General features: G+C 38.4%; 1 protein-coding gene across 2 annotated transcripts; it reads left to right on the plus strand.

Annotated features, from left to right (window-relative positions):
* The first annotated feature begins 134 nt into the window (after positions 1-134).
* kng1 (kininogen 1) lies at positions 135-10,767 on the plus strand. 2 transcript variants are annotated; one of them, XM_044200621.1, is made up of 10 exons: positions 135-158; positions 355-494; positions 687-786; positions 2,274-2,420; positions 3,173-3,289; positions 3,588-3,663; positions 9,093-9,262; positions 9,361-9,471; positions 9,560-9,655; positions 9,924-10,767. In XM_044200621.1, the coding sequence occupies exons 1-10, from the start codon at positions 150-152 to the stop codon at positions 10,233-10,235; spliced, it is 1,278 nt and encodes a 425-aa protein (XP_044056556.1). In that variant the 5' UTR covers positions 135-149; the 3' UTR covers positions 10,236-10,767. The 2 variants fall into 2 exon arrangements, with proteins under 2 accessions (XP_044056556.1, XP_044056557.1); XM_044200622.1 differs by having other exon boundaries at positions 690-786.
* The last annotated feature ends 879 nt before the right edge of the window (positions 10,768-11,646 follow it).

The following is an 11,646-nucleotide window of genomic DNA, read 5'->3' on the forward strand; positions in this document are numbered from 1 at the left end:
CACACACACACACACACACACACACACAGGCTCCTAAACTACCTAAATATTTTGCTACTATACAGTCAGTGCAAATAAACTTTAAGTGGTTTCATTAGTGAGTATGTGTGTGTGGAGGTAGGAGAGATTTTACTCTTTCAAAGTCACTAATGAAGGAAGTAAGTTCATCTCCTTACATGTTCTCCTGTCTCTCTGATACTGATTGTTGTATTGACTCGACAGGTAGGAGGGCAAACAAAACAGCAAACATTTACTCTCCTTTTACCGACTGAGCGTTTTGAGCCTTAGTGTGTGTGTGTGTGTGTGTATGTGTGTCCTCTGTGCCCTCCTGTCCTCTGTGTATGTGTCTATCAGTGTGTTGTCATTTTTCTCAGGATTTCCACCTACAGTTTCAGGAGAACTTCACTCAGTCGTCCATCCTTGTGTGGAGAGGATTTAAGTTTTTCCTCTTCAAGCCTGGCAGAATCGACAGCAGGCCTCCACCTGCAGAAACTGTAAGTACTGTATCACTAAGTTTTTACATTAAAGAACTGTTTGGAATTTTACAGCCACAAATAGGAAATCTGAGATTGATCCAGCTAACGCTGCCAGAGTTTGGACATGAAATGCACTTACATTACATTGATAAACTGTGGCTGAAAGTGTTCATGAACTGGTGTGATATTTGCCATTTATTTTCCTTGTAGCAGAGCAGAGTCAAACATCCATCAGGATCAGACGATGAGGAGCGGAGTGGGGCTGTGTGTGCTGGGCCTCCTGTGCCTCCACAGCTCAGTCTTTGGGCAGGTAATCATAACTTCTAACTGGTTTTCTGGTATTCTGGTAAATCTAGATTACACCGTGAGAACAGTTTAACTATTAGGCTGCAAAGTGTTACAGCAGTGGTGGATGTGTTCATGTCCTTTACTTAAGTAAAAGTAGTAATACCACACTATAATATATACTCCATTACAAGTAATTCAGAACTTTACTTAAGTAAAAGAACAGAATCAGCAGCAAAGTATCAAAAGTAAAAGTACTCATAATGCAATATGGCCACTGTTAGGTTATTATATTATATATACAGTATTATATAAATGGATATTATTATTGATGCAGTATCTTGTATGCAGCTTTTTAATGTTGTCGCTTGTGGAAGTGGGGCTAACTGCTAAACTACTTTATAAAAATGCATCATATTTTGTAAGCTGCTCACGTTTCTTGCAAATGGTAATGTGAAAAGTAACCAGTAACTGTAGCTATCAGATAAATGTAGCTGATTAAAAAGGTAAATATTTTCCTCTGAAATGTAGTGGAGGATAAACATAAAGTAGCATAAAATCAGAATACTACATAAATAAAGTTTCTCAAAATTGTAAGTAAATATACTTAGTTACTTATTTCCATCATTGGATTACAAGCATGATTTATCTGACGGCTACAAATTTGGATCATTATGTGTCACAACCTTTTTAGGCCTGTGACCCTTTAAAATGAAGCAATGTCAACGTACAGAGTGGTGGAAGAAGTGTTCAGGTCTTTTATTTAATTAAAAGTAGCAATACCACACCAAGAAAATATTCCATTACAGGTCCTTCATGCAGGTATTGTCAGCACTAATGTACTTAAAGTATCAAAAGTAAAAGTGGTCATTAAGCAGCAAAATCGTCCCTTTAGAAGATATAAAAAACTTTGTCCTTCACCCTCCGCGGGTGGTCTCATCCTTCGAGCTCGGGTCCTCTATCAGAGGCCTGGGAGCTTGAGGGTTCAATATATATATATAATTGAATTCATATTAGTAATGCAATAACATGTAAAAAGCATTTTAATGTTGTAGTTAAGTTTAACTACCTCATATACGTTTGGGCAGTTTATCTATGGCAAAGCATCATATTCCATAAGATGATCATATGTTTTGTATGTAAAATTTAACCTGAAAAGTAACTAGTAAATATAGCTGTCAGATAAATGTAGGGGAGAAAAAAGTGCCGTAGATGTATAAAGTAGCAGAAGATGGAAATACTCTGGTGAAGTACAAAAGTTTTGAGTAAATGTACTTTGTTACTTTCCACCACTGCTTGTCACAGGTTGCATATGTTTATGAGCTGTCAACACTTTGATCAAAGAGTACTTTGCCTTCTCAGATGGTTTAGTTAAAAACAAAATGATAGGCCTGAAAATTTAAGACTGTCAGCATTTTACAAGCAAAAGCAAAGACTGGAGAAAAGTCAGACCTAATCTTGTGCAGCAGAAATGCATTTTCTTCTGTTTTCGTCATAATTCTCCTCTTCCAGGATGCAATTGAGGTCCAGCCCGGCGTCCTGATCTTCTGTGACGACCCATCGGTAGAGAAGGCTGTCAACAGCGCTGTGCACAAGTTCAATGAGAGGTTGAGCACCGGACACAAGCTGGCACTCTTTCAGATACTAACAGCCAGCAAGGTACAGTGATTGCAAAAAGATGTGGCTTTCTGCATATTCACCTGACCTGCTTGGTCTCAGTATATTTGTATACAGTCATCAAGACCCCTTATAAGACTCAAACAGTCACTACAAATCAAACAGAAATAACGGTTTAATGTACAAAACGAAACATTTTAATTCTTGATTGTTTAATACTGCCTATAGAAAATATGAACAAAAACATAATTTTCATACCAATTCTGCCTTTATGTCTCAGTGGTTTTAATTACACTTGCCAATGCATACAATTTTATGAGCTTGTTGCATGTTTTTCCTGTATAGCCTTAATAATAATAATAATAATAATAGCGATAACTAATACCTACAGTGCCTGCCAGACAAATATAGTGTACAAATGTAGCATTTTAAAAGTACAATATTTCCATCTGAAATTAAGTGAAAGTATAAAGTTGCACAAAATTGATGTAATGTGCCAGTAATTCAAAGTCGTTCTTCTATAAGTAAATCAACGTTTATTGAATATAGTGTTGTGTTAAATATTCAGATGTGAATAGATCTGATGGTTGTTCCTTCCATTAAAAATCCACACATCACATTTCAGAGCTGAAACTGGAAGGTGATAAAACAAGAGGAACTTAAACTGTGGGATGAATACCAAGAAATTCTAGGAAAACATGTTCAGACACTTTGACCTCTGGTACACACTGATTTTGTGTGTGTGTGTGTGTGTGTGTGTGTGTGTGTGTGTGTGTGTGTGTGTCTATCTACAGTCAGAGAGTGGCTCAGACTCGGTGTACTCGCTGCAGTTCACCAGCAGGAGGAGTGACTGTCTAGCTGAGGGCAACACACCCTGGACAGACTGCAACTATTCTCTTTTTGGACGCAGGGTAAAAATGATGAGATTAAATACAGTTACTGATATTCATGTTCGTCACAAATGTAAACTTTGCAGTGACCCTCCATTCATGTCTGTGGAAAAAACAATATATAATATAATATAATCATCTCTAATGTAGATACTTATGCTTAAAGAAAGCTATAGATTTCCTGTGTAGTCAAAAACTGGGAGAGATTGGAGGACCTTTTATTGCTTAAAGTTGGTAGCAATAGTTAATATAAAAGTTTGGATTATACAGTATTAACAACACAAATCACAATCCTAACATCATCCTGTTATTCCTCCAGAAGCCAATTTCATGCAATGCCACAGTCTACATGACAGAGACCAAAGCAGACACTAGAGAGGTGGACTGCCTGCTCGGTGAGTGAATGAATGAACAGGATTATCTCATTAGGATTTGGGTGGATAAACCAACCTGTTATTTAACAGTTACAACACAAGTACAACTAGCAGAATTTTACTTAAAAAAATTGTTCAACATTTGGGAAAATAGGCTTATTTGCTTTCTTGCAGAAAGTTAGATGAGAAGATTGATACCGCTCTCGTGTCTCTACAGTAGGTTAGATATGAAGCTGGAGCCAGTAGACAGTTAACTTAACTTAAACAGCGATCCTTGCTCTGTCCAAAGGTAACAAAATCTGCCAACCAGCATCTCTAAAGCTCACTAATTAATTAGTTAATTAAACTTAATTGATTAAGCTAATCAAGTTGTGGTTTTACAGGGGGTTATGTGCTGTACTATTTCTTGACCTGGAGCAGTGACTTCCTGGAGTGTCCACTGGTTGCCTGGCAACTGTTCCCAGCCCAACCCAATAGTCCAGCATATCACTTCCAGTAAAACCACAACTTGACATTTTTATACTTTGGCTTTTGTATGGATTAGATAAAAGAGATAACATGTTAATTAGGGAGCTTTAGTAAGCTCTTGTTGCCTTTGGACAGAGCCAGGTTAGCTGTTTCCTCTTTTTTTCCAGTCTTTCTGCAAAGCTAAGCTAGCTGGCCACTGGCTGTAGTTTCGTATTTGCTGTAGAGACGTGAGAGTGGTATCAATCTTTTCTTCTTACTCTCGGCAAGAAAGCAAAATAGCATATAAACTAAAATTTCTAACTATTCCATGAAATATTACCAAAAGTACAGAAAGTCAGAATACAAGATAAAGCCTTTTGCTTGCCTTGTCTCATGTTTTCAGCAGTGAGAAATAATCTGGGACACTGAAGGGGCAAGTGATTTTACTTTGCCAGGAACTTGAACAAAGTTTAAAGATTCTTTCAAAACACTCTCAATAAGAAAGATTATTTAAAAATAACTTTTTCAACGTGGGACCTCATTTAAGACATTAACCGCAGAACCAGTGGCTCATTAATAGGCCTACAGAGAGGGGCTGATTGTGTAATATATCAACACTACCTGCAGATAGGGAGAGCACAATATTAACTTATAACACCATAAATGGCAATGACAGTCTAGACTTTCATCTGTTTGCCTAACCAGCTCACTGTCAGCCTACAGTAAATAGAAATTTTCTCTGTTCAGCTTCCAAAATGTTTTGCAACTTTTTAAGGCTCAGCTTGGAAATTTCCTTTGTGTATTAAAGCAGTATTTAACTGCTTCAGTGGGGTATGGCCTCAAAGAAATAAAAGTTGTGTGGTTTGAAGCCTGTGGTGTTAAAATAGGTAAATAAACAGGCTGGATGGAGCATCAGCACTTTCTTCATGCAATAATAAAGCTAGATTTACCCCCATATGAATAATATGAATATGAATAATTAGTCCTAATATTACTTGACAAGACAACATACAGTAACATCAATTATCACATATGCTATATGCTGATGATGCTCATTTTTATGTTTCAACCACGCCTGATGATCCTAATGCATTAAACTTATCTATCTTATCTAACTTATGTAGACGCCAGGTTTTTACAAGGAAGAAGAACGCATGCAAAAAAGACATAGACTAGACTATATGTTTACCTGGATCAAAACTGAAGTAAGAGGTCATTAGAGCTGGACTATGCCAGCAGCATTACTAAAACATTATTCTTCCAATGTTTCATTGAGAATTCAACGCTTTCATTTTCCTATGCACTTGTCTATCAGGTTGTAAAAAATAAATAATTTTATAGTTGCTTTCTTGCACACAAAGAGCTGTAACTTGACTTGGGCGATATTTTATTGCAGAATTTGAACGATTCTATGTTCCATCATGCACATTCAGCTCATCTTTTGCTAATCTATTAGAAATCACTACCCCCACTCACAGGAAAGGTGAGAATGTGGCTTTCTTTTACTAATTTACTTAAAGATATTAGAAAAGCAAACTCATGGCAAAGAGTTTGAACAACCTTTAAAGACATAATTCAACTTTGTATACAACTAGTGTCTCTCCATCACACATCTCTTATTTTCTTACATTTGGTGAAACTTTTCAGTTCAATTTAAATATTATCAGAAATCAGAATCAGAAATACTTTATTGATCCCTGTAGGGAAACTCTTTGTTACAGTAGCTTCGTTACAGGATTATTTTCATTAATTGATTTGATTGTGCTGGTTTTAACCTCATTACCTTTCTTATTATCTTAATGTTTTAATCTTGAGTGCTATTTGTATCTGTTTATTATGTTTTACTTATTTCATAATGGAAAGCACTTTATAAATCTATGCTAATCAGTATCCTAGCACCAAAGTTAACACTACCATGAAGTAGCAGTGATGGGAAATAAGGGCTGCTCTTGAATGCATGGTTTATACTGACTGTTACATCAGTTGCTTTAGTATTTTACCTGCATGGATTAAGGAAGGAAATTGCAATGTCACGATCGCAACAATTAACGCAAATTCAACCAATCCCTGTGAATTCTGCGCGACCTTGCAATTTTGCCCAAATTTTCCGCGATTTTCCTCAATCATCGTAGTTTCCTGCAATATGTCACCAAACTCAATTCCTTGTTTCTGGTTGTGAAGATGCAGACATGTGTGACGCGAACGTCTCACATTTACCAACAAAAATTATTGCTAAAGACCGTGTAAGGCAATTCCCTGATGTTGCGGGGGTAAACTATTTGCAACGTTGTGGTGGAACACAAACGAAAATCATCGATTGACACTTTTCTACTGCAAAACACACCCGGAGAATGCCTTAAACACATGGACAACGGGCAAGCCAAATCACCATGACAGAGGCTGTTGCATCCAGACACAATTGACACAATTTTGACTCATTTGTTATTCTATTCATAGATGTGTAAAAGCACACACAGTCTGTGGAGAGACTACATCAAATGCTACAAAATCCAGATATGGCTCAAAGTCTGCAGGTCCAGATCAGCAAGTGCAAAGTAATCGTTCAGCTTCTGGACATCTTCCAGAGCAGATTTTTGACCTGGAGGAACTGCAGATAAACTTTGCTGCAAATAAAAAGCTACAGTATGAAATGTGTCCATTGCTTTGAGGGGCTTGACCTATCTTTTGCTGTCAAGACACACTTCCTCAACACAGTGGAACAGGCATACAACAATGCAGAGGAGAAACTCAGCAAGTACATGTCAGATGGACAACCTGCCATTAATGTCCTTCAAGAGGTCAGGGTGTTTGATCCTCGTCACACTGCGTTTATGAATGACAGTGTGTACAGCTACAAATACATCCCAGGCTTCAGTGATGGTTCCTAGAGATGAATTGGAAGCCTACTTCATCCTCCGGGGTCCAGCAGCCCTCAGAGCTTCAACGTGTGGAGTGGTGGATTTGGATGTGTTCTGGGATGGGCTGCAGGAGAGGCTTCCCATGTCTTGGCCAAAGATGTCATTATAAATTCAGCAGATGCTGAACGAAGCAACAGCATCTATAAGCTGATGTTGTCCAGCTGAAGGAGATCAATTACAAGCAACAACAACCTCAAAGCCTTGGTCTTCCTATACCACAACCAACGGCTTACCAGTGGGGCTTTTGAAGTGGAGGAAGATTCCTAGGAGGACATAGAGGACATTGAGGCCTAGTCAGGTTTCAGGATTTTTTTGGTTTGTTTTTTACATTTATTGACTGAGCCTGCATCATTTCATTTTGTTTATGCATTGTGTTACTTGTTTACAGTTATGGGTTTAGCATTATTTGTTATGGATATCTGTCAACATAAATTAAATGGTTTGGTTTTATGAGCAGATGTAGATGAAAGTGCTAAGAAAATGTTGGATTCAGATTTAGATTTATTCTTCACATGGTGTGGAGTACAAGCATAAAGTTTTGTTATTGGCATCTTTCAACATAAATGATGCTGAATGTTTCCTGTGAGGTTCTGTGCACTTTAACTTTTAAGCCTGCAGAGGGCGGTGTAGTCCCTCATTCGTCCAGGAGTGTTCTATCGTAGAAAAGGTTTCAGTCGTAGTCATCTGGACACTGTTTTCAGAATCAAGACGTTTCGGCTCCCATCCGGAAGTCATTCTCAATTGTGAAAAAATGGATCGGGAACTCAGAAATTTAAGCTTTAAGCTTTTTTCACAAAAATGGCTTCCTTGACACCCCGTTTAAACCAACTCAGCTACAAACCACACATTTGAAGACAGCGAGGTGAGGATTCCAAGTAGAGAGAAGAGTTGGTTTGAACGGGGTGTTAGGAAGCCATTTTTGTGAAAAAAGAAAACCTCTCTTTGAACAGAAATGGTGGTCTGAGATTCAATCTGCCCAAAGTTTACCACAGTGTATTAGCACCTTGGTCACGCCAATCATATGCTAATCAGGTACTTAACAGTGATGAGGGAGGTGCAGCCAGAAAACAATAGGCCTGATTACTGATTACTGGGCCATCATGGAAACAATTAGATCAGTTTCAGGTAAACTAGCTAATCAACAGATACTCAGGTAGACTCCTTCCTGAGGGCAGGGCTTATGTAACACAGAGTAGCTTAAATTTCTGAGTTCCCGTTCCATTTTTTCACAATTGAGAATGACTTCCGAATGGGAGCTGAAACGTCTTAAGCCTGCAGGGGTCTTTTTGCATTCAGTGATGGTAATCAGAAGAAAGCAGGGTTTTGCATTGTTATGGATGTCTATCAACATGAACTAAATGAAGCTATTCAGTTTTATGAGCATATTTAGATGAAGGCGCTGAGATAATTTGTTTTATACTGTATTTACCGTGAGGTTCTATGCACTTTAGCTTTTGAACCGGCTCAATGTTTTATTATTTATTTATTATTATTATGTGTTTTTATTTTGTCACGGAAACTGAAAAGAATACAAGGTTTGTCTTTGTCATTGACATGTATCAATGTTCTGTGCATTTTAATATTTTATAATTTTGTGCTTGCTGTTTTGACTGAGTTTGAGCTCCAAAATGATTTTTCTGCTTTCCAGGTGCCCTTCTTCAATTACAAATAAAGCATATTTTGTTAGAATTTTTGTAATCCTGAGCCCTTTTGATAAAGTTTCTTAGAACGCTTAGAACAGTGCTGTTTTATTCTCACTAGAACAAGTTGCCTTCGATTTTTAATGAATTATACAAAAAAATCACAACTATTTTTCACTTGCAAATTTCGTTGCCAAAAACGGCAAAAAAAATCACAACATGCATTGCAATTTTTTAGAAAAGCTGCTGTGAAATCAGGCATTTTAGGCCGCAACAATCCCAGAAAAAAGCCCTCGAAATCCTTGAGGGACTGTTTTTTTAAAAAGCCCAACATTTATGAGGTCACGCGTATCATGTCGCGCACATCCTGATCCACAAACCATCTGCTGTCTCCTTCCTTTTGCCTTCTTACTTTATCTCTGCTCACAATCTTTCTCCTCTCCAGATGATTACATCATTCCAGAGAAAGCTTCCTGCTTGGGATGCCCTGTGGACATTGATGAGAACTCAGAGGATCTTAAGGGTCCTCTTTCCGTCTCCATCTCCAAGTATAACTCGATCTCTGACTCTACTCACCTGTTCACCCTGCACAATGTCGGCCCCGCCACCAGACAGGTAGAGACTGGGTGATATGAAGGGAGAGGAAGTGGAAGGAATGTCAGTGGAGTAATTTCTGTTTCATTTCTACCTACTTTCTGTACGTATCCCTGTAGGTGGTTGCAGGTTTCAGGTTCAAGCTGAGATTTGATATGAAGAAGACCACCTGCGCCAAGGCCGAACACAAGGACCTCAATGATCTCTGTGTCCCTGATGAAGAGAATTTGGTAAACATGAAAACAAAACACATATTATTACTGACATAATGTGTGCCTGACGTGTGACGTGTCCCTCTGTGTGTATTTATGTGTGCAGGAGTTTGCTAACTGTAACTCTACAGTGGATGTCGCACCATGGAGACTTGAGCCCCCACAGGCCCAGATACAGTGTGAACCAGGGGCACTACCCTCGGTGAGACCAACTTTTCACAAAATAGTCATACATGAAACAGCATTTTGCCTCTTTTAGAAATCCAACAATGCTGAAGAAAAAGGACTACCATTCTACTGCCAGTCCTTAAAATAAATAAATAAACTACGCTAGACTTTCACTCTAAAATAAAAACTTCTTCAGTCAGAAAACGTTTTCAACTGTAAAGTGTCATGGGTGCACGCCAATGAGAAAGGTTTATCAGTCTACTCATTAATCCATATGTTGTACACTGTATTCTTTTCTTCAGGTGTTCACCAGGCGCCGTCCTCCTGGCTGGTCTCCACTTAGGAACATTCTGTTGGAACGTGGCTCCCCCTCCTCATCTCCATCCACAGCAACCCCCTCCAAGGCTTCAGCTAAAAAAGAATCTTCTGAGGAGGACACCACAGTCTCCAAACTGCCCGTCTTCTCTGATGTGGCCCCGGAAGCTGTGAATGACAACCCCTTCCACTGCCCGTCCAAGCCCTGGAAACCTTTCAATCCAGTCGATCTTGCGATGCCTGCAGCTCCTACGAAGGCAACCATAGAGGTGGCCTCCCCACAGCCTACAGCAGACTAGACAGGGCCTTCAGTAATACAGACCTGGTGGCATAAGGTTTTCCTCAAGAGAACCACATTTGTATTCAAAATAATCTTATTTGTCATGCTCTCCCAACAGATGTTTGTTGTTTTTGGTATTTTGTAGACTAGTCCTCAATTATACTGGGGTGCATTGCAGGGATCTTCAGGGGTGTTACGCAGATTTAAAACTATAAAAGCAAAAGGGTTAAGTTAATAAAATGACCAGTTTAGGTGGGAAAAAAGAAAAAGCAACACATTGTTTGGCCCTGTAATTCATCAGAAAGCACTGGGGCGAAAAAAAGACTGAAATGATGAGAGCCTGATGCTGTTATCATATTAATTGCTGGTTAAGAGAGGAAAACCGGTGTCAGTTTGATGTCAGTTTCCTTTGAGTAAATCAAAGTAATGAGTGATTACATGCCTTCAGTGTCCATTTATTAAAGATGTGAGAAAATGGAAAAAAGCACAATGGAAATCTGCCACTCAAAGGGAAAAATCTGCAAGAAAATAAAATTAAACTTTGTTCTGTGTGCTGGTTTTATGTGTGAATATAAATGCAGCTCATCAGTAATTCCTATTAAAAATGCTTTTCTTTCAGTAAACATTTCCTGTAATCACCTCCTTCCACAAACAATATAAAGCTCTGTTTTATCACAAGATACAGAGTTCACACTGTTTTCCCACCTGACACTGTGTCCCATGACATCCCTTAACAGTCACTTAAAGTCACTTTTAGTGACCCAAATGATCTTTCCAGTCTTTTAATGTTGTTGTTGTTGTTTTTAAAGGAATCAGATTCACTTCACAATTTTGCTGGGGGAAAAAATGCAACAAATGTGAAACAATTTAGAAAAAAACACTAAGCTATTTTCCTGTGAAGTAACATTGGCACTGTAGTCCCTGACAGTCGTCTTCTCCACAAAAACATCAAAATTCTCTGAAATTCCCTTTTCAGCAATCCGCCTTTTAAACAGATAAACAGTGGGGACCCTTTAAATAAAACAAAGTCAATAATTTAAGTTATGGTTGAACATGGCAGACCAAACTTTTAAAAATGCTTGTTCAACTACACATTACATTATTCATTAAGTAAGTAAGATTTTGTAAAGAGGCTGTACAATCAAATTGCAAGAGCGGACAGTGCAAGAGCAAACACAGCTGGGTGAATGTTTAACAAATTTATTTGTACATCTTCACAGAACACTCAGATGACCAGTCGGTCAGTCAGGGTACAAACCTTTACTCTGTGACCAGGGAGCCAAAATAAAACACAATATACAATATAAATAAAAATGCAGGTTATTGTGAGGATGAACATGTCCTAGAAACTGTCCCTACACGGAGCAAACTTAAGGCATTCATTTATAAACATCGGTATGGCCGCTTAGCAGACTAAAAAAACACAATGT

Source organism: Siniperca chuatsi, linkage group LG6, assembly GCF_020085105.1.
Source record: "Siniperca chuatsi isolate FFG_IHB_CAS linkage group LG6, ASM2008510v1, whole genome shotgun sequence".
NCBI lineage: Eukaryota > Metazoa > Chordata > Actinopteri > Centrarchiformes > Sinipercidae > Siniperca > Siniperca chuatsi.

Excerpts from the sequence above, each read along its gene's own strand:
- kng1 (XM_044200621.1), top strand. Across the intron at positions 787-2,273 it reads ACAGCTCAGTCTTTGGGCAG|GATGCAATTGAGGTCCAGCC; the intron begins GTAATCATAACT and ends CTCCTCTTCCAG. Across the intron at positions 9,263-9,360 it reads TCGGCCCCGCCACCAGACAG|GTGGTTGCAGGTTTCAGGTT; the intron begins GTAGAGACTGGG and ends GTATCCCTGTAG.